Source organism: Corvus moneduloides, chromosome 1 (genome assembly GCF_009650955.1).
Source record: "Corvus moneduloides isolate bCorMon1 chromosome 1, bCorMon1.pri, whole genome shotgun sequence".
NCBI classification, from domain to species: Eukaryota; Metazoa; Chordata; class Aves; order Passeriformes; family Corvidae; genus Corvus; species Corvus moneduloides.
The window spans coordinates 150,679,120-150,703,051 of record NC_045476.1 but is presented as its reverse complement, the minus strand read 5'-3'; the positions used below and the strand labels follow the sequence as shown (position 1 = coordinate 150,703,051).

Below are 23,932 nucleotides of genomic sequence, written 5' to 3'. Positions count from 1 at the left end.
ATTTAAACCTGTGCAAAGGAGAGAGAAATCTGGATTGGTGTGCAGATGCTGAAGTTTCAGCACATTTGAGGTTTGGTCAGCCATTTTCCACCCAGAATCTTGTAGGTACTATATGTACTATTTTAGTTTAGGCTTTTTCTGAGAAAGGTGGCATCTTCATTCAGTCAGGGAGCACGAATGACTTTACTTTCCAAGATACTGTGAACTCTTTATGCTCCATAGCAGTGCTTCAATGTACTACCTTTTTGTAGTATTTTCCATTCCCAAGTCCAGCAATGTAATAATTAGTTTAAGAGCATTCCACTGCTGTTTTGGTGTTCGTTTCCCACTGGGAGCAGACACTCTTTTGTCTGTTGATGTCATTCCCCAAGATCCTTTTGCAGATGCTTATTTTCGTGTTGCTGGTTTACAGTGTCATTCTATTTATTTTAAGTGCTAATGTTCCTATTTGGAGGTGGACACGGCCAGTCTCCTGACTCAGTCTGACACAATGTCATAGTAGCAGCCAAGTTCCTGCTAAACTTCTTGGGTCAGTTCCTGGGCTGTTGTAAACTGGCAGTCCATTTTGCATCAGAGGAGGAGCTGGCTCCTAGACTTTGTAAAGAGCAACAGTTATGTGCCACTGCAAAAGCAATGTTAAATATTAGAAAATCATGCTGAATATGTTAATAGTTAAGGCTAATGCATCAACAACAACGGAAAACTTCAGTATCTATCTCATCTAAAAGATCTTTGTCTGGAAGCCAGCTAGAATGAAGACAAAAGAAGATGCATTTTCAAAGCTAAAGCTTTGTTAAAAGCTCAAGAAACTGTGCCACGTTTAATAGATTCCAAGACATCCAAAATTAACAAAGGCAGACTGGGGCATGATACTTTAATAGAGATTAAAGCTGGGGGCATCCAAATGTTGCCCAACAGAGGGCTGCATTGGCAATATATCAGGAGTCTATTTAGGAAAAAAAAAAAAGAGTAGATTGCTCATCTTTAATTTGGAGCTAGGGCCCACAGAGGATTCAGGTCCCAGCATGCAGTTCCCCATTTTTGATCCAAGTGGGCCTGAGGGATGTTGTGTGGATTAATTAGTTAATGTTTGTAAACTGCTTTGAAGATGAAAAGTGGTATCTAAGTTCCAAGCATTATTATAACAGCTTTGAGCCATGCTGAAGAACTCCATAGGCAGCACTTTGTCCGCTGCTGGGGCATGGCATGATCTTTTTTTAGTGGTTAAATAACTGGAAGATTGAAATGGCTCCTTTACTGAAAGAACCCAACCTTTTATTTTGCTGCAGCTGGTAATTTAAGTTTTAACAAGCATGCCAAGCTAAGATCCTTTTTCCCAAGAAAGGAGAAGCCATGACTTTCAAAATTAAGTGCTAAGTCTAAGATGGGGTAGTTGTAGCTGCTCCTTCAGAGGGCTCAGCACCCTGCAGTTCTGGCAGTAGTCACAGGGAACTGCACTTTGGAAAATCAAGAGATACACTTTAAGCATTTTAGTTTCAAGTTGTTTGTCTAAGGCTATTTTGTTTAAAACACTCGAACAACGTATGCTGTTAACCCCAGTCTCTGACATTACTGAGTACTCTGAGGATGTTGTGTAATTAAAGCAAAGTACAATGTCCCCATAACTGCCAGCTTCTTTCCCTTTCTCCTGTACTTACCCCTTGATAATTTGAATTTTGTTTCTTTTCTACTTGTACTGCTGCTGTTTTCCCCCACTGTGCATCTTTTTTGAAATCACATAAGTTAGTTCAGTTTGCGGTAGGTGCTCTGTAATGGTGAACACAGCAGGTTTTATTGTTTTTCTATGTAAAACCTAGTTTTCACTCTATCAAACTAAGACTTTTGAGACATTATAATGTCTATTTTTATTATTATTATCAGGCCTTTTTTTTTAGTAGAAGTCTGGCATGTATCACGTGTTTTCTTTGCCTTTTTGTATTTTAGGAACTAAAGATAGAGAATAGTTCAGATTGTAAAAAGTCGAACATCTATAAAATAGTAGCATTAGTTGCTACACAGAAACATGCTAATGTAGTCAGCTCGCATCCAACTGGGCTTCTCTGTTTCTTAATCAGAATTTGTCTCAATGCTTTTATGCCACACATTATGTGCATCTGATGTATTTAAAATCCTGTACTCGTGCATGTCTCTAAAACCTCTTCATTTATATAATAAGGAGCTGAATGGGTTTTAATAGTAAACATAATACTAAACATTAATGTGGTGGAAGAAACTGTTCTGCTGTTCACATATTCAGATTTAGCCTGGATAATCTGGAGTATCAGTGTTGGCTTTAGATGCTACTTACATATTTTGATTAAAGTATTTTTTGTCTGCATTATTTTCATTTTTGAGTCATATGTCTGAACAACATGCTTAATTTATTTTATTATTTATTTTGCTTCCTTTTGGCTCTACATCTACAATTTCACTATGTATTCCTGGCTAAAAAATTTTGTATGTCCCAGTGTTATTCCTTTGCAGCCATGTATTTGCAACAGTATTAGAATTTGCAAAAGCAGTATTTCCCAAGTTTTCTTTACAAAAATGTATACTTACACTTAGTGCTCATTGAGTGTTTCTTGACATGATTATTTGAGAGCTGTTCAGTTAAATTTGAAGTCAATGAATCACACTGCATTTGAGTTAACTTGTATTTAAACCTCACAAAAATGTGCTTACTGAAATAAATCCCTAGAAGATTTATTTTCCTCCATTTTCCACTAATTTTGCTACTACTCATCTTCCATTATACCTCTGAGGAATCAGATACTCTTTATGTTCATTGCGAAGCTTAGTTTATTCTCAAAACTGCCTGGTATTCTGATGAGCCAGAAGATGCCAACACTTTTAATTTAGATAAAAATCAAACTGAGTATTTGGGCAAATTTTGCATGTTGTTTCACTTAGTCTAGAGATTATTTTCCTGCTTGTTCCAAAATAATTAATTTTGATTGATTTTTTAAAATCAAAGCGGCTTCTTGCAGAAGTGCCTCTTTTTTTTTTTTTTTAAATTTTGCTAAAACGTGAGAAAACAATGCATTTTTTGGAAATTTTTTCAAAACTGCATTTTTGCAAAAGGTAGAAATTTTCATGTAAAACCTTATTTGACAGAAAGCATTTGATCGGTGCTAGTTAAAATTAGAAATGCTATGCGGAAAAATCCTCAAAACTTCTTTTTAAAAAGAAGGTAGGATAGTGATTCATTAAACTACAAAATATAATATGAAAATATAAAGACTCAATTGAAATAAAAGCTTTGGCAATAGTGTAGAATCATTTTTCTAATAAATTATTTTGAAAATGTGGATGACATCAGTTATGAAAGGTTCTGTTAAGAAATTAATTTTGAGTTAATTAAATAATTCCTTACCTCTCAAAGATAAAGGAGGTAGGGGGGCAAAAGGCAAAGGGGTGCTTGGGGGTTATGTCTTCCCAGCACCCAGGCTGCAGCTCAGGGGTGGAGGTGTTGGGGACAGGGGTCTTGGGACTGACCCTCAGACTCTCTGGCAGAAGAAGCCAGAGCAAGGTCTCAGGTGTGCAGATTATGGAAATGTAGTGCCTTTGGGACACTTCCCCCAGAGAAGAAACTCAGGGCAAAAATGTAAATTGAGGCCCACCAGTTCTGGATTTTACAGCAGAGCAGAAGCCTTCACTCGGTGAACAATAGCAGCAGCTATGAGGGCCTTTTCCGTCCTCCTGACACCTTAATTCACTGCTCTGAACTTGTTTGCTCTTGCCAATGGCTTTTGCTCTCCTTTGATCTCAGTCTTGCTCTCCACTCTGCCCTGTCTCCTCTCCTTTCTAACACTACACTGAATTTTCTTGCTTGCTTTGCTGTCTTTTCTTCTGAATATTTTCCTTCCCCACAAGCTTGAGTGCAGCACCCATCCAAAAAGTTAACATTCTTATAAACCTGTTTCTTCATGAGAAATGATAGTAATTATTATATTCATAATTAAAATAAAACATGCGAAAAAATGGAAGTGATATGACAGCCATACCTTCTTCCAGAATATTTTCTATGCCCTAGAGCCTAGGACTGTCTTCAGGTAATTAAAAAAAAAATTACTTGTTTTGTAGAGGATGGTGTTTTGTAATACTTCAGACTAGTTAGAAGTATGTCAACAAGACTTAATTAACAACTGGCTAGGGTTGGGAGTATTGCAGCCTGTTAGGAAGTTCAAATAAAAAACATTAAATCCATAAAAAACCCCAACCCTCTAATCTCTCCAACTTCAAGATTTTGCGAGAGAAAATCCTTGTATTTTACAGCACCCAATTCTTGTATCTTATAGCACCAAATTCAAGTACTTTTCAGTGCAAATAATGATAAGATTTTTTAAATTCTCAGAACATAACTGTGTAGCAAAGGTTTTGCCTGAATTTCTTGATATTTAATCTTGGGATTGGGCTGTAAATATTTCAATGTCCACAAATAATCAGGTCTTTGCTTTATTTTGTAGTGAAAATAATAATGTTAAGTGACATCAGTGGATGGGATGACATTGCCAGCCCAGTGCCATATTGCAGATAATGCCAGTTTATGGCTTGAACCTGCTGTTAGTTTGCTTGATGGCTGTATAAACAATAACATAGAAGGGAGAGTGCTGTTTCCTTCTTCATTTACATCACTTTCTTCCATCGCAAGATTTTTCTCTTCTTAGAGTAGCTCTGTACCAACACACAGTATTGCACCAGACAAATTCAGAGTTTCAGATGGTATAGCTGTAGGTTTTCAGATGTAGTTTAGCTGTAAAGTGTAACTTTGAGGTAATGCACAGGAGTGCTTCTTGTGTACTTTGCAAATTGGAATTTTAAAAATTCTGTTGCTTAGCCTTGAAGATCTTTGTACACAACTCTAGATGTAACTTTTGCTTTTAGAAACATAAAATAGGCTTAAATTCTAGTAAAAGAGAAATGAAACATGGCCAATTTGTTTCCCTGCTTGCTGTCAGGGTAGACTGAAAACTGAGAAGAAAACATTTTCTTTTTATGCCTTGTTCTGGGAAAGAATAAGTTTCCAACTTTCAAAAGTTCTCTAATAGCTGATGATAGTTACTATTTTATTATTTGGGACTGTGACTTGCATTGGACAGTTCCAAACTTTAGCTTACGTTTTGGAGCTTGGGGATAGAATAATACGCAGGACAAACCCATGTGAAGTATGAAGATTTATAATGTTGATGGCAGATTTTTAATATGTACTGGAAAAGTGTATGTTCTGAAACAAAAAGCCTGTTGGATTTCTATCTACTGAAGTTTGTCTTCATTTTTTCCATATTACAGTGCTTATCACAGTCTCATAGAAGAATAAAGGAATGCTTATATGACTGTCTTTGAACCAATTAGAAATAATTTAAATTAACAGACTTTTAATGTAAAAAAGGTGATTTTAGCTGGGCCTCAGCCATGTAGTTACAACTGCATCTAATATTCAGCATTTATTTGTGTCCTCAGAAGTGTGGTGTATCTGGCTGCTGATCAAAAACATTTAGCCAGTGTGGAATGGAAAATTAAAAAAAGACAAGTTCGGCAGAAAAAGATCAGCTGTTTGGAGGTGTGATATCTGTAGATGAGAGCCAAGTTAGGAAGGGGGTTAGCTATCGAAATAGCCAAGTTAAACAAGAGACACTTAGGGCTAAGTAGCGTCCCAAAGGATTGATAAACTTTCACATGGGGAGTGTATGTGGTTGAGCCATTAGCCCCAAATGGTGTCTTGTTTAGCTTGGCTTTTAAGATAACTAGCCCCTGTCTAACTTGGACTTCTCTGATGGTATCCCACCTTTACAGGGCTGACCCTCTTTATAACTTGGCTTTTTGTATTTATAAAATAGTTTTGATCAGATAGCACTTTTTTTTTTTTTTTTTTTTGTTCAGAAGAGAATTAAGCTTGGTTTAGAAAAGAATTAAGTTGCAAGAGAGAGTATATTAGTGTCGCATTGAGAGACAAGCTGATTTTAATAAAACACAATTGTAGAATGAAGGAAAAGGAACACAGCCAGAACAGGATTTTAACCCACAGCTTGCTCTCCCACAAGTAGATTTTGTTGCCATAAGGCTGTGTGGAGAATAACTAAATCTATTTTTTGCATAATGGAACAAGCCCATCTAGTCCCTTAAAATGAATATAAATACAGAAAATGACAAAAAGAAAACTGATACTGCACAAGGGCTGAAAAGCTTGAGTCTGAATGTGTACTCATGTCTGTGTGCTGACACAACTGCAAGAAAATCAGACAATATAAATAACATATGGTTTGTTTTTCCAACAAAAGGAGAGAAGGAAGACAAGGGGGTTTAATAAGTTTGGCAAGTTGTCCCTTCTAAACTATCGTAGTCTAAAAGGGACATTTTGTGTATCATTCCAATTCTACAGATGCACCAAGAGCCAAATCCTGCTCTTACTGAAGTCAGTGGAAGTTTTGCCATCGACTTCACTGAGACAAAGATTCGGCCTTAAAAGAATTAATTGTAACAATTGGAGTTGTCAGGGCAGTAACAGATTTCTCATACAAGTTATGTCCAGTGTGAATAGTGAAAGACTCATTTTTTTTAGCTTGGCTAAAGGCACTGTTGTGACTCTGGATGCCTGGGGTGTGGATGTGTGAGCATGTCTGCAGGGAGAAGCTCTTGTAGAATTCTGTACATTTTGCAGGGCAGGGATGATATTTTGCTCTGCATTGGTAGGATGCTGGGCACAGTGGGGCCCGGAGCCTGATAAAGGGCTCTGACCACTCCTGGACTGTAAACAATTATTCATAATGGCGTTAGAGAACTCATAAACAGTGTTCTGTTCCTATGATAGATACAGTAAGTGGGTAACATGTTGTTCTCATGTAGCAACATATGCTTTACATAATTTAGTAATGCAGTACTTTTTATAGGCTTTTAGAGTAAAAACAGGAAGGCGTGTTATTCCACACTGCTCCACAGCTCCTACCAAAGAATTTCTGTATGTGACAGGAAATGCAGTTCGCAGTGACACAGCCTGTGCTTTTTCTTTAGAACAGCATCTTTTTAAGTTGTGTTAAAATGTCTGTGGAAAACCAAACACTACTGTCTGTTGTGTAGAACCTTCTGTCCTTCAGTGTATTCTTATCCATAAGTTAACCAGAGCTCCATTCAAAATCATCTTTGTCAAGCAAAAGTATATGGAATTGGTGGAAAGTAAAGGACTTTTTAAAACAGTTTAACTTTCTAACGTACATCTGTATTATATGAAGTGGGTTTTTTTTAATAACAAGAGAACTATCCTCTTCTATTTGATTTTGTTTGAAAAATACATTTTTTTTTTAGTGTTTCTGCTGCAGTAGAGAGTGAAAAGTGTATTGCAGAAAACTGAAGAGGAAAAACACAAAATCCCGGTGAAAATTTTATGAAGTTTAGAATAAGGCAGTGGAATGTGAAGGCACGATAAGAGGCCATTGCAAGGCATGGGGGGAAAAATCAGCAGTATTTTTGCCCTGTTGTGTAAGACACCAAAGTAAACCTGCTTGCTTTATTTAGAGGGTCATAGTGTAAGTTTGATTTATTTTCTTAATCTTGGTAGGTAAAACCACTGTGAGAGGGAAGGCCAAGGGGTGACTCTCCTGTTAATCTGCTTCTTGTTTTCTTCCAGGCGAGTACACAACTGCTACAAATGCCGTCAGTGCAGCTTCACAGCTGTTGACACTCAGTCACTACTAGAGCACTTCAACACTGTGCACTGTCAGGAAATGGACATCACTACAGCCAATGGGGAGGACAGTCATGCCGTTTCGTCTATCAAGGAAGAGCCAAAAATTGACCTTAAGGTCTACAGTCTGATTAATCCAGATCCCAAAATAGGAGAGCCCATATCTGACAGCATAGTGAAGAGGGAAAAGATAGAAGATAAGGAAGTGCTCAAGGAGAAAGGCTGGACTGACAGTCCCAGTGATGATCTTCGCAATGTGTCCTGGAGAGGAACAGACGTTTTGAGGGGGAGCCCATCATACACACAGACCAGTCTAGGCTTACTGACCCCAGTGTCTGTTGGTCAAGAGCAGCCAAAGCCTTTAAGGGATAGTCCAAATGTAGAAGCTGCCCATCTCGCGAGGCCCATTTATGGCTTGGCAGTGGAGAGCAAGGGTTTCCTGCAGAGTGTCCCAGCCGGAGCAGCAGAGAAAGCCGGGCAGCTCACCCAGCCCTACTCTGGATCCGGGGACGGGAAGGCAAAGGACGAATCCCAGTCCTTATTACGGGTAGGAAACTTTTTTTCCCCCTCTTGCTTTTTATTATTGCATATGTGTTATGTTTGATTGGCCATGCAAATGATTTCTTTAGGTCTGGACTGATGTGGTTGGGGTTCTTTTAGTGCATGGAAACAAAAAAAAAAAGGCAAGGAAAGACTTGAATTTGTAGAGCCAAACTGGCAGGTGAATTTACCAAGGTGTTCACATAAAGCAATCTATATATTGATGTAGTATTAGTAAGCTTTGGCTTTTGCTATTTAGCTCTGATTGAATTTTGTTTAATCATCCCTGCTAATTGTGCAGGTTGGTGATACATTTGAGGAAGGGAGGTTTAGAACCCCAGAAGGCTGCACATCTGTTACACTAAAACAACTAATCACCTCTTAAATTTTGTGGTGGTGTGACAGTTTGCACTTAAGCAGGATTTCATATTACTACATATCTTAGAATATGAAATGTGAGTTAAATATTAATAAAAAGTAACCCTTTTTTGTGAAGCAATGTAATTATATACAAATTTTGACACTTGTCTGGTTGCCTTGGAAGCAAAATAAAAAGAAAAGGAAAGATCTCACGTGATAAGAGAAGGCAAATATTTGTCACATCAAATAATTCCTATTTTTTTTAAAAAGAAAAGGATCTATATACAAGGAACTTTCCCATCCATCAAGGTGTGTTTTTCCCACTGTAGAGAAAACTGAGGTTAGAAAAGCTCTCACATTCTGAGGAGCTGAACAGAGGGACAAATAAATGCTTTTCTCCTGAAGTCATCACATGTTTTCAGGAGCTGGTCTCTATCTGAATTTATAGCTACTTGCCACAGGAGCAGTCAGTCTGCAGACAAAGCTCACTAGAATGGAAGTGATGATCTGCTGGTTTCCTTTATTGTCTTTTGTAGCAGCATTTATAACCATAGCATCCATTAGTGTAACACATCAGAAAAAGACAAAAAGGAAGATAAATGTTTTATTCCATGGTCTGCTAAGATTATACACAGGTTTATCTGTCTCTGTACATATAGGTGTCTTCAAAGCTGTTTTAAATGCAGTCAGTGGTGTTAAAAATATTGCACATATTCTAAATATAAAATGGAGTGTCTGTAATTTAAACCCTGCATGCAATTTAGGGGGACCACAAACTTTTGTACCTTAGTTATTGTTCTCAGATTTCAAGTGTATGAAAAGCAGTTACAGTATGACAGGTTCCTTGTTGCTAACCTGGGTGTGTGCTCACTGTGGATGGCAATATTATATTTCTCTCCTCCATTAGGAAATATGTATTAAAATACTTAAATAAACCCATGCAGCAGTGGAATTCATGCTGTACATATGATGTTAGTTACATCCCACTTCAGTTCTTGTACTGGTTCTTAGCCATGTGCAGACAGATTGGCCAGAGGAGGCATTTAAATTGTGGTTTATCAGAATACAAATAATTTTTATTTATTTTTTGACTACCAGAGGAGGAAAGACAACTAAACAAGAATTTGCAAAGGGACACGATAGTATGCAGAATCAGCTCTTAAAGGTCTTAATTTGGTTGGTAGCTGGTTCTAAAATCTTAGTAAGCATTAGAATAAGGCCATTATATTACCTGTTTTAGCCACTGCTGAATGTAGAATGGGAAACTGTAGGCTGACTGCTTCCTATGCCCTTTTTAAAAATAAGTTCAGATGCTTTTTTAAAGTCTTTACACAAAACCACTTTTTTATACTTTTTTTTTTCATTAGTACTTTATCAATTTGGAAATAGTTTCATCACTTCTGGGTATGAAAAACCTGTCTCTTCCATACTTTTCTGAAAAAAAAAAAAGTCTTACTTTTGTGTAGTAACAGTGCATATAAATTAGTTCCTTGCATTTTAAAATGTGCACAACCCTCCTTTTCTTTTATAAGTTCTGTAATGATGTATTAGCAGATTATGTCTACAGGGACTGATGAAACCATATCAACATTGTTCAAACAGGAATTAATTTTGTGTGCACCTTCAGCTGCCATGCTCTTCGAACTCTGTTGTGCCAAGGACTTGTTTGTCTGGGTCTTTTCCTTAGTGATAATATTTGAATTTTCACTTTTCTTTGAAAATTGGACAAGTTGCTTTTGTCAGCTTGAAATATTTTTATAAAAGTGGGGGAAAGGAGGTTAACTTTTTTCATCTGCTGAACAGACTTCCTAATCTTACATTTTTCGTCATGATTGATGGATAGAGAAAACATAAGGAGAATTGAAACTTCTTGAAGGTAAGGGGTGATCTGAAGGATAGGAGATGTGGGAGTGTGATTCTGTGAGTGATATTAGTTTCATCTTCCTCTCAATCTGTGAAAAAGATCATAGAAACCCAACTCCTTTAATTTGCTCTTGATTTTGTTTTCTGCAGACAGAGTTAGGGTATGCAGTACTGGAGCCATAAATAAGAAGGCAAAGCGATGGTCAGCTTGACCATTGGGATCTTAGTGTTAAGGATTATCTGACATACAGATATGTATGCCTGGAAGCTCAGTTGGCCCAGAGAGAAATAAAAATTGTTCAGAAAAGAACTTACCATCCATTCCTGAAAAAGCTAATTTTTGTAATCCTCTGAAATAAAAAGATACACTGTACTGTTAAGCAAATCTTTCATTATTGTCTACTTTCGGCTACATTTATTTTTTTAATGTGAAATAGCTTGTAGGCGTAGCTAATGCTGTATAAAAGTTGGTCCTCTCTGAAAGCAAAGTGTTAAATCAATACATCCTTCTAGTATCATATAATGAGTGCTTATGCAAAACACTGTATCCCAGGACGACTGGTGACTAGGAAACAAAACCTATAATAAAATCACTCTGGACACCTTCATTTTTTTCCCCCTGAAGATTGACACAGAGGAAGCCAAAAATTTGGGATTACTCAGTGAATAAACACTGAGAAATGGGCTGAAGAAGAAAATCCCTAACACATCCCTTTGGTTGTACTGGCTATTTATAAAGTGGTTCTGCTTATTACAAATGATTTGTAATGATTTGACAGTAGCAGCAATACCATGTGCTTTTAATTTTTTATGTTCCTGATGATGGGAGGAAGGCAAAGTGGAGATAAGATTTTTTTCACATTTTTTCATATAGATAGAGGTTGATACTGCAAATTTAGGAGTGATTAGCATTTTGGTAAAATATCAGAGATAATACAAATAACTGGAGAAGGGGTGAAAATATGCCATGGCCCACAGAAATTCCTAATGCTTACAGGATAATTAATTTTTGGAAATTGCTTGGAGTAATTTTTTGGATGTAGTCTAAGCCATTTATATGCTGTTTCTTGCATTCCTTCCATACATGATGGCCATGGTCCTTCCCCAGACTCTGTGCTACAGTAGATTATTTGTGGGAGTCATTGGGTTAAGATTTCTGTTATTTTTAGAAGCTAAAAGACTGAATTGCTTGTGACCCTTGGGATGGTGCAAACACATGTGTGCAGTGGATGCACCTTTTTCCCTGAGAATGCTTCCAAGCTTTGTGTGTGTAACAGAATCTTTCTCAGGGGCTTGGTACACTTCTGTCACTAGCTTTAATTTCTTTTTCTTATTAAAGTATTTCCAGCAGCTGTACTTACAGCGGATTGGTATGTTTTGCAAATAGGAATTACCAAAAATGTACCTCAGCGTGGTACAATGTGGACATTATTTCTGCTCTTCCTTAGAGTAGCTGATTTTCTAGTTTAAAGATTTGTTGATACTGGAAGGTCTATTGAGATGCAAAAATGTTCCTTTTTTCGGGTAGCACATTGGCAGCCAGCAGACTCCAGGCCAGGCAGATTGTTTAATGCTTTGACAGCGCAGATCTTGGACAGCAGGAAGTTTTTGCTAAACTGATTTTAAATGAAGTGTCCTGTTTTGGTGTGTATGGACACTGCAGAATAAAGTTTGCCACAAAATGGGGAATTGTAGCCTGAGCCTTCAAACCTACACACAGACCTAGTTAGCCCACCTAAAGGTGTTGGTATAGACATAGTAGTTTAGTCAACAGAGATGCAGAATAACACAGGTCAGTGTGTCTGTCCTCTGGGGCTACGTGGACCTGCAGACAGCAAGGAGAATACTTTGTGTATTAATCATAGTTCATGCAGGGATTTGTGTACTGTCAAAGGGAGACAGATTGTTACATTATTGCAGAAGTAGTGTGGATTTTTATCAAAAGCATACTGCAGGCTGTAATGTTAAATATCTGTCAGGTTATGTTAACCTTAGCGATGAGCTTTTTATATGGGGCAGAGGATAAAATTGACTCTTCTATTAAACTGAGATTATTTTGCACCATAATGATCAGACTGTTTACACACTACAGGAAATCACAGCATTTGAAAAAAGTTTTCGTTTACTTTAAAAAGAGATTTTTTTTTTGTCTGCGATATTTGCTCTTGTGGTATTTCATATGGTGTTCTGGCTGAAGCTGGTCATACAGCTTTAAATTTGGGGGAGACAGGGAATTAGAAAAAGTTATTTCCCATCTCCCTGTTTTGCATTCTCCTGTGTGGGTGACTGACAGAGCTAATTTTAAAATAAGCAATTGGTATTTAAGTATTAAATCTACATATAATTGCTTTAATATCAGTGTAGTAAATATCAGACACAATTCCTAGTGGCAAAACATCATTTCTCCTATTATCAAGTACTGACTCCTGGTATCCACAGAGCTGGATACCAGATAGCTGCAAAGCAGTGGAAATGCTGAGCTGTCCTTTGTGCTTTCCAAAAGACTTCTGTAAGCACATACAATTCTTGGCTAGAAGGATTACATACATTTGAGGTAAAACCTGCCTCTCTGATGTTGGTAGAAATATTGCTGCTGCTGCTGCCTTTAGCGGGAGCACAAGAAGCAGCATGAGAAGGTTCAAGCACACGGAGTGGGATCTTCGTTTAAATGTGATTTTTCAGTGGCCACTCCAGGGTGACAGGTGGAAGTTTTTGTGTTCTTTGGCATTGTGTCCCATTTCCAACCATCTTCTCATAGTAGCATCTTAATGGTATATCTACAGAATTAAATTTAATGCATATAATTGCATCACACTTCTTAGATTTAAGTTGGTATAAGTCTTGGGTATTGCATCTCATCCCTAAGCAACTTCAGGAGAGAAAAAGCAGCCCTTTAAACAAGAAACATCTAAAATAGTTTCTCTGTAGCTGCATCTCATTTTTTTCCCATTTCCTCTGACTCTGTTAGAGATCTTTCAGGAAGTATTTATAGTCAAGGCCATTCATTGCCATACGGGTCCTTTAATTAGCTGAGGGGAACTCAGCAGGCACTGTGTCTTACTAATGCACAGAGCTCTGGCAGGTCAGAGAGCTGACAAAGTCTTTCATTTTTTTTTAAAGCACCTGTTTCTACAAGTCTCTGCCTGGGGAGTCAGTGGGCTACTTTTTTACATTTAACTACATCCTGGAAAATGGCAAGAATCCTCCAACAAGGAAAATGAGAAAATAAAGTTAGTACTTGAAGATAAATAGTTTTGAAGCATTGTGTTTACCGTGCAAAACAGGCTGGTAAAATCCGTATTCTGGTGAAGGGCTCAGGAATGAAGCTAAAGTAACTTTCTGAAGGTTTTCAAGTAGTTTAGAAACAAACATGTACTTGGCTGCTTTTAGTAACTACTGGAACCAAACCCATAAGAAATTGAATGTTTTGCATTACTCATCCTGACAGTGATCAGATAGGACTAGAAAGTAACTTTTAGAAAAATGTTAACCTGCCCAATGAAAGGCATGTTTCTGGTTTTTGTGTGGGGTGTGTCTGTCATGTGGTGAGACAACCCCACCTCATCCATGTTTACCCACTCGGCAGGGCATAGGGTTTTTTCTTTTCCTTCTTTCTTTTTTTTTTTTTTTTTGGTCTCCCTTTTACGAAGTGTGGTTTGGAAGAGAATTAAGTGATAAAATCATTATTTGGGTGGGGCACGGTAATAATGCGAAAGGGCAGCAGCTGCGTCAAAATCCTTGATGAAAAGGTGAATCAGTATGTGGAACAAAGGGCTGGGAAGATGGGTGAGGGCCCCCAGGCCGTTGGGTAAGCAGCGGGGTTTATTGAAGTTGCTATGATCAATAACAATGATTCAAGCAGGGAGAACCAAGATAATTCTTGATTTAAAACAAGCTGCTGCATTTGGATAGATGAGATCGAAATGCAGATGAGAGCAAAAGAGTGCTTTCTTGTATTGAACTGAGGGGCCAAAACAGATGGACAATCAGTGTCACATGAAATTAGCTCAATTTTATATGCCCCTTCCTAATTCAGGTGAGAGGAGCTCTCTTTTGCTCTCTCTGGTCTGGTATTTGGTGTCCTGGTGTAGGGTGAGAGCGAGAAGTGTCTGTGCACTGTTTTGACGTGCCTGCACCTGGGCTTGGTTTGCTGGGTGAAGATAAGCTGATGCATGTGGCAGCTGCTCTGTGCCATCACTGCCATGGGGAAAGACAGTATCGGACTCGGCATGAGGGTAGGAGTATCCTTGGTTCCTTGGCACACTGCTCCTTGGCCACCCCCACTGCTCTGGCCTGGATGGGGGTCTGGGCACAGAGGCGACTCCTGACACTGTCCCCTGGCCTGAACAGGAGTCTTCAGTGCACTGCAGGTCAAGCCAGGCCTCCCTTGCCCTGGGCTCGGGCCTGTAGCTCTCCCTCCCGGCTCAGCCCCTCTGTGCCGCGGAGCTGCCCATGTTGGCACTGGGACCGGCCCACTCCCACAGCCCCTGTTCGTGCCTCTTGCCCCGAACTGGGCACATGCAGTGAGGCAATGCTTTTATTGTAGGTATGACTGGTATGGTTAGCAGATAGTGTTTTTACCATCTTCAAGTACATTCCTGATGGGTTTTTTTAATTTTAAATTGTGCTGACAGTGACTGCAGCTTGGTTAAAGCATCCATGTGTGGGGCATAACTGTGGGCATTGCAAAGGCCAACAGTGCAGCAGCAGCTCCCTCCAGTCTAAACAGTTCACAGAACTGTCAATGAGGAGCCTTGTTTAAAACGGGAAGTAAGTAAATGCAGCTTCTTGCATAATGACTAAATTAAAGAATTAGTTGAGCTTTACCAAAGTTTTGAAAAGTTAAGTGCAACTATAACTGTTTTACAGCCCTATTATTATTCTGTATTGCCAGTAATACGTAGCAATAGATGTATACCTGAAGTGAAATGGAAGCTTCAATTGTATTTAGAAACTAAGGATAATCTTTGCCAAACTGGATCCAATAAGAAGCACACATTCATGCTTGAGGACAGAACTTGCTGCTAACATGTAGATTTTCAATGGAAAATTAAATTTCACAGATGAATGCAGGCAAGGACTGTACATAATTCCATTTTTGCCTGAAGTACAATGGTGCTGAACAGCGAAAATCTATGTGAAGATACCTCTAGCATCTGGAAGTGCAGAGTTGCTTTCTGTACTGAATTTCAGATGATCCTCTAGATGTATTTGGTAATTAAAAGACATAATAAAATACACTCTTTTAGAGGAGGGATCTTACAACAGCAAATAAATGTTTAATTTATTGGACTAAAAAGGGAGCATTGTAGTTATAATTGATTTGAAGGAATCCAGATGCTATCCACATCCGAACAAATTCAAAATGCTAAGGATTTATAAAGAGGTTTATGAATAAACGGTGCACATACATGCTGTGATTTTTGTCATGGGGGTATCTAGGGCTGATAATACAGCCAGTTAAAAACAACTATGGAAAATAGCTATTAGATGAACAGATGTGTGCTGAAACAGAAATATGCATATATATGTGTGTGCATGTGTGTGTGCAAGATATGAAAAAGGTTTTCTGGAATGTCTTTTGTTACCTTGGCACTCCTCAGAATATGCATATGGTCACCTTGGAACTAGTCTTAATTTTCAGGTCTCTAATGTAGCCCAATTGATTTAGTGAACAATTTCCTGCTTAATATAATTAATTTGCTTCTTCCACCAAGTTCTGTTTTTGAAATGAGGCTTTACAGGGGCTAAATGGTTCTTGCTGATGTTTTTCTAAGCATATTTTTTAGTAGCATATACATGTATTTTAGAAAATATTACAGTCTTTTTTGTGGTGATATAATCATATGTGTATGTAATATAAATCCATAAATACATGTATTCCTGTTGCACATTACATTATTTGGAGTTCAGATAGTATATATATTTTTAGCATAAAGATGAGAGGAGGAATATATTTTTTTGTGTTGTGTACAGTATTAGGTATCTGAAGCAATTGGAGTGGTGGCAGCCCAGGTTGTGCAGCACTTTGCAGGCAGCTTGTGAACAGGCTTGAAAATCTTTGCTGAGTTTGTGTATCCCTGGACTGCCTGAGATTTTCAAATCTCAGGTTGGTGAATCATGTTTGTCCTAGTTAGATGATTAATTCCCTATGTTTTCTTGGCTGCTCTAGGCTGTAGTTTCCTAATTCTGTCTGTAAAAAGGGAATTTCCCATCTAAAGGGCAAGAGTGAAGAGAGATGTGTTAAACTCTATTGTGCAACAGTACAATGATAGTCACATATCATAGTACTGCATCCTGCATCGTTATTGCTGGCTATCTTCTCTGCGTGTGATGATGCAAACTTTGTCAAGCATACCAATGAAAGAACGAAAACTGAAAAAACAGATTTTTAATTTTAATTTTAACTTCGTTAAAATTTCTATTCTTTCCTTCAGTCTGGGGGTGGGTGGGGGAGGGAAGCCAAAGCAGGAATTTTGGAGCGAGACATTTGCATTTCTTGGTTGACTTTGACCTCGTTTTGGTTTATGTGCCTCTGATGTGTATGGTAGCAAACTGCACATTTTCACTTATGGGAAGAAGTCTTTTAACAATGGCTTACAGTGCAGTCTTTAATCATGTAAGTTGCCTCCAGCACTTGCTGAGAGTAAAATTCCATCCTCTTCATTTTCAGATGGGTTGTACTATCAGCTGTTTCTCCTTGCAAGACTGTCTGTGATTTGAAAATTGTGTTTAAATTAAAAAAAAGTGAGGAAAAAAGAGAAATAATCAGAACGTTTGTCAAGAAATTTGCTATGAATGGGAATGAGAAGCAATGCAAACAAGCTTGAAATGAGTTTTAATTCACATGTTATTCTGGGAGCCTACAATTTCTGGTGAGAACATGGCATATTTTAGGTCTATTTCCTCCAGTTTTTGGCATGGAGCAATGCCTGTTTTGTTCAGTCAGATGTTCAAATGGGAATTTTGGATGCTTAGAACTAATTTTAGTAGGTGGGGGGCAAATTTATTATGATGCTACAAATAGAGTTTGATCACAGCTGCTCCATTGCAATTATAAAAATTGGCTGTGAATCACTTAAACTATATTTACTGGTTGAAAAAAAAAAATAGTCTATACAAAACTGTCTTGTTGCCCATAAAGTTCTCAGTATCATCATTTATATACACAGTATTTTGAATTAGACTTGATCACGTTCCAGATTATTTTCATGCCTCTCTCCCCCCATGCCCCAACAGTGATAATGTGCTCAAATGACTCTCCCATTCTTTCCAAGTTAGGGTGAATTTCTGAGCTTGTTCTGAAATTACAGTAAATCACACACAGACCTCTTAAGACTTATTAAAAAATGTTAGTAAGTTCACTGGAAGTTGGGCACTTCAAAGCTCTTGCTACTCCAGTCTGTACATGACTAAAAGGCTGTAGGGCAAACACCACAAGGTGAAAGCTTACAAATCAAAGCAAAACTTAATATACCGCTATTATCCCCTTTATAAGACATATGGAGAATAATATCTTTACATATTTATGAGGGTTTTTTTTTCCCGATAGTAATTGCTTTAATGTTCATGGATTTATGCTTTTGAGTTAGAAAATACTGAGTTATATTTTATATTTTTTCAATGTTTCATGGCAGCTCTTCTTCCAACCTAAAATGGATGTATTCCAGACTTGTTTAAAAGTTCTTATTGTGCAGAATAAATTTGGTCAACCTGTTTTTGAGAAAAGTGTTTTCTTCACAATTCAGTTATGGACTCATCTGTGGTGATTATTTTGACATTACTCCCTGCAACTGATAAAGAAGACAAAACGTCTATAAAGCTCTCTACTGACAGCACAGTACCTGTTAGTATATTACTGAAACACATTTATATTTGACTGAGGTATGCTAGAAACTTAAATATTTCCTTTTGTTTAAAATTCTCATAAACCCTACTTTATTCAGGGCTTGAGTGGTGAGGAGAGTTAATGGAAAACATGATTAAAATCTTGTAGGCTTCAAGGCTTGTAAATATCTTGGCACCTGCATATGTTTGTGTGCATTCATGTGTATGGTTACTAATTTTAAATTAGGTTAAAAATTAGAATTAAATTTTAAAAATTATATTTATATTTAAATTAAGAGTGAAAAAAGGTTTTCATCTGAAAACAAAATTTCCGTAATTATTTAGCAAAATGGTTTGTAGGACAAATATTAATAATTTTTAAAGCAAAGAGTGTGTTACAACTTTACTGATTTTTCCATTACAGAAAATTATGTTCTGCTTAGCAGAAGTTTTAAATACATCTTTTCATCCCTTTAAGACTGTAGTCTTAATCATCACTTAATTGTTTTGCTTTTACCTTCTAATAGCAAGCTAAATGGTTGAAGGGTACAGGTCTTTGCAGTGGTTATCCATAACGACTATCATGTGTGATGTAGGGACTTCAAAAAATCAAGAGGACAGTTGATACCTGTTAAACTTGGACCCTCAGTTTCTTGGTGTAAGCGACTCCTCACATTTTAATCAATCGTCATGACCAACTTCATGTATCTCAGGAGAGGTGTTGCATTCAACTTCACTGCCCCAAGTTGGGGTTGATGTAGACCTCTAGAAAAAACTTTTCCTGAAATGCATTATTTCAGTGAGTAAATAGACAGTTTGGAGTTAAACCATAATCATTGCTAAAAGTATTTGAGGGCTTTCTTAGTGATACCCTCCTTAAGAGGCGAAGCGTAAGCTATTTTGAATACCAGTCCCCCAGGTACATCACTGTTGGAAGGTAAGAACATTTTTTAAAACACTTAAGTTGAGAAATATTTTATCTGTGCTGGTTCTGTAACCTTGGCAAAGAAAGTAATTTTTGCAAGCATTGGGAGATGAACTGGAACTCCATTCAGTAGTCCACACCAAAGGGCTCCCAAGTTCCTGGAGAGCAGCTGGATGTGCCTGCTGTTCTGCCTGGCTGTGAATGCCTGTAGACCCGTGCTGTCAGCTGTTTTTATCAGTATAGGTCTGCTTTCCTCTTTGCTTGGCCAGGTTGCAAAGAAAGTTCACGGAAACCACTCTTTCCTTGTCTTCTTTTGCTTGGTTTGGCTCTCTCTCCCCTCAATCTTATGTGGAACTCACAGATACAAGTCATTAAAATTCTCCAGATTTGGAGCTGTCTTTTGAAAGAAATTTACCAAACCATTCATTTTGTTATAAAAACTGTCTAGGCTTTCTGATCTGCCTTTCCTAAAATATACATTGTCTGCATTGCAAATGGAGGCTTTCTGATGGGGAGAGATTAAGCAAAAATGTCTCAATCTTGTTCTCAGTATCAGTGCTGTGCCATGGTTGGAGCCAGGGTGCTGGTCTGCAGTCTCTGCTCTGACAGGTTTCCTCTGGAATGCCTGCACACAAACGGCCCTTGCGATCTGATACCTGTCCGACCAAAAACATTCTCATGGCCTTGCTTGCTTTCATCAGCACCACTTAGTAAACCTCACCTAGTGGAAGGAGACATGTTGGAGCACAGCAGAAGAACAGAATGGGTGAAACTACAAATTGTTAGTCTGTTAAACACAGATTATGTCTTTGGGTACAATTCCATTAGCGACTGAATGAGTCTGGATGGGTAGTAGCTTGTGGAAGTATTTGTTATGACAAAACCAACTTTTCGTTAATAGACAAAGTTATCCTGTTTTCCTCTGTAGTCTGGCCAACTTCAAAATGTTTCAAACTAATTTCAGACTTGTAAAACACTGCCTATCAGATACAGACATATGGATTGAACTAGTAATTTGTTTGCCATCTGCTGATAAAGGAAGCAAGGCGTCTAAGTAGAAAATGAAGAATTCCCTCCCTCTCCCCCATTGGAATGTCATATGGTGCCTTTAGTAATTGTTTGTATTGACATTTATTTGATTGCTATGTAAAGTGTTACACTGCATTGACCTGAATCTGCTTTCAATCTCATAATGATGATTTTTTTTTTATTTCCAAAATAACTGTAATGATTTGAGCCTATAAATAATGTTGTTAGAAAATAACTCTCTTTAAATCTTAAAAAATGAATTGATGACCATACTTCTTATTGTGTGAAACAGGAATCATATTCTTTTGCTTATAAAAAGAAAAAAACCTTTAATGTTACTAGCAAGGGTTAATTAAAATTGTATTTCTTTTTAGTCAGAATTTCCCCTTTCCTTCTGAATCTCTGGGAAAAACAATGCAATTCCCAACATAAAACCAAACAAATCTGTCAAAACTTTTCTGGGTAGGGAAAAAGGGATACTTACTTTTCTGCATTATTGTCTGTCAGTCTTCTCTTACCAGCCCTGACAGCTTGTGCAGGTCCAGAGTTTGTCCCCCAGACTTTTTCCAAGGCTTAGCTGTGCTGGGGATAGCTATTTCACATAGGCCCAGGTTATCTCTGGAAATAACAAGTCCATAATGGAAGTTTAAGTATTTGTTCTTTTAGTTAATTCTTCCTACAGGTTTGTCCATTTTCATGAAGCATTTAGAGCTTCTCTGTTTAAAAGAGACATAGCAAGTACAAAATGCAGTAGCTTCTCAGTAGGCATACTGCTTTCATGGGTAATAAAATACAGTCTCAATCAGTGCTTAAATACATGGAACCTTGATTAGATGAATAATATTACTGCTTTCAGCCCTAGTTCTCTAACTTTTTCATATTGACAAGTGCTTTATTTTTCATTGATTTCATTAATCTGTTTTGAACAGATAGTGCTAAAAATATTCACAAGCTATGTTCTTAAACATGAGTTATGTCTTCATAAAAATGTTACTGAACTGTTGATTTTCTTTAATAAAATAAGCTCATTTTTTTCTGCTGCAGTTGGATTATTGTCAGAATGTATGAAAGAGTTTCTGTATGTGCTTTAAGTGAAAGTAATATGCAAAATCCCCAATTTCCGATATACTGTTTTCTCTTTTGTAAATATCTATGTTTTTCTTAAAATTGCTGTTTCTTATAATGACTTGCAAAATCTATGAACAATGAAGAAACCTTCTCTTTTCTCAGCATGATTATGTGTGGGTTCATTTGAAAAAGCTAAACAATTCCATAAGTAACAAATCTTCAACGACCTAGAGTTAACTACCATTTTACATTTGGAACTGATATTTGCAGAAGGTTATTGCACCAGTAGGAACATCTTAACCAATGGACATTTGTTGCAGATATACATGCAGGAACTGGTAGCTGTGACAGCAAGAAGTCTGCAAAGTAAAAGGAAAATTCAGATAGTTTTGACAAAGGAAGGGCTTAGGTAAATGCTCCTGTGAGGGCTTATGGAAGGCCTTAAGCCACAACAAGTACAACCACTTATTACTACACATTACTATATGGTTGGCCGCTTGCAAAACAGCTCCCTGCTGTTTTTTATGGCTTAAGGTGCATACAGTATGTGAAGTCTGTTTCTGTGTTGTGTTTCTATGCCGTGTTCACACTTATTCTGGATCTGCTCTGCATCTGATGGACCCGTTGGTTTTTGTTTTGGTTTCATTTCACTGAAAACATTTTCCTTCTTGTAATTTTAATATTTACAGCACCGATTGGGAAACATACATCCAAAATATTTTTATCCTTTCAAAGTTGTTTTGTTTTTTTTTTTAAGAGGACTTACCATACTCTATAGTACTTGACAATTCCAGTGGTTATAAAATGCTTGGAAACATGCAGTGCAGTTTATAAAATATGGGCATTTACAGTATGTTGACTACAGCAACAGAGTCAAATTACTGTTAATGAGATACTGCTTCACAATAATCAGGAGGATATCAGATATTTTGTCTGGTGTTACCTACCAGAAGCTGGTAAACTTGATGTTGATGAGCATATTCACCTCAGGGTATTAAAAAGCTCTTCACAGATTAATGTTTGTAAGTCCATGATGGAGTTTGTTAGACTGCCTCAGCAGGAAGTTGAGGGAATGATTAATGGGGTAGGAGGAGCCAAGTCCCTTCTCCTCAGCTGTATGATTTGGGACAAAACTGTATTTTGCGCTTCTGTAGATACAAACTTTTATTACACAGTAGCTTCCAAAGAACTCTGAGGTTTATGAATGTTGCTTTGGAAATACTGGATATGAGGTAGTTCGGAAGCAGAAAGTTTATAAAAATAGCTGAAATTGTGTATGTCTACTATAGACATATCTCTTGTTCCTTAGAGCTGTTATTTTGCAGACCAGTTTGCCTTCGTGTGATGCTATCACACTTCTGACAAGCGCAAATGGTTTCAAAACCATTCATGTCAGGTCAAGATGGTAAGAACAGCAGATAGACATGAGAACTGTGACTGTGTAAACAACATACATTCATCACCGGACTAACGCAGGTCCAGGGAAGTGGCAGCATCATTCTCACTGCTCAGATATTGCCAGCACGCTATTCCCCTCTTCCTAGCACAAGAGAATTGACTGCAACTGTTTATTTTCAACACATGGTTGATAACGTTGTCTGTCTGTCTGTAGATCAGCTGTGCCTTGTTAGGGACTTCACTCATGAGCCCTGAGAACCTTGCTCAACCTTTCATCTCCCTGCCATGTAAGTGTGGTTTGTTAGAAATAACTGAGAAAAAATGTAAACTTACTGAAATGACTACAAAGTCTATAGTCAGTGTCAAAGGAGAGAGGGGATGGATTGAATTGAGAGTGTATGCAAGAGATTAGTCCGTGCCTTCTCAAATAAATTTATAATATCCCTCTAGATGGAGAAAGAAAAACTTAACAGTTGTATTTGCCTTTTATGAAATGTCTGAAGGGATATTTCAGCCTGACAATTCCTTGTGGTCTTGAGTTTTGTTTTGTACTGTGCAAAGGCATGACAGTGTGGTATTCCCAGCTCTGTATAAACCTAGAATATACCCATATGTTATACAAACGCCCCTGACTACAGATATGTAGCATATGCTGTATTTATATGAGCGAACCTACGTAGTTCAGATGAGAGGCTGTAGAGACACATGCAGCTAGTGGAAACGTAGCAATAACGGGAAGGATATTTGGGAGGATTTGTGCTTTGTCAGCTTTAACCTTACTCTCTTGAGGATCCTGTTCAGCATTGCTTCAATGAATCCTGGGGAGTAAATGCTGTTTATTTTTGCAGTTTTTAAAGGGTGAAGTCATAGGTCTCTGGTGAACCTGCTGTGATACTTCTGTAGGTGTAAAAGCCATTTTTACATGGAGGAAAATCTAACCAGTTGTTGACATATTTGCAGACTGTAGATTGCTGTCAGTGGATTCAGGTGACCTTTAGCACTTAAGTCCACTTCACACTTGTTATTCAAGTGTGTCAATAGAAGTTACATGCCCGTTTTTTTGAATGTGCCTACCAGTGCCTTCACTGAATCATACTTGTGCTGCTGCTACTGCTCTTTTCCTGCTGAACCAGGAAGACTCCACCTGGAGACCAGCTAAGTTTTCAAAGTACTTATAGTGTCCATAGTCAGGATAGAATTATAAAAGAGTATGGATTTTTCTGTAGGATTTTTTGAAATGGAAC

At 37.7% G+C, this 23,932-nt stretch overlaps 1 protein-coding gene across 9 annotated transcripts in view; it reads left to right on the top strand.

Moving 5' to 3' along the window:
- TRPS1 (transcriptional repressor GATA binding 1) overlaps positions 1 to 23,932 on the top strand; it is a 212,529-nt gene that overhangs the window by 56,713 nt on the left and 131,884 nt on the right. For all 9 annotated transcript variants that reach the window (XM_032131876.1, XM_032131820.1, XM_032131865.1 and 6 more), the window contains one exon: positions 7,622 to 8,225. In XM_032131876.1, the coding sequence (XP_031987767.1) occupies positions 7,622 to 8,225 (604 nt within the window). The remainder of the gene's footprint in view (positions 1 to 7,621; positions 8,226 to 23,932) is intronic.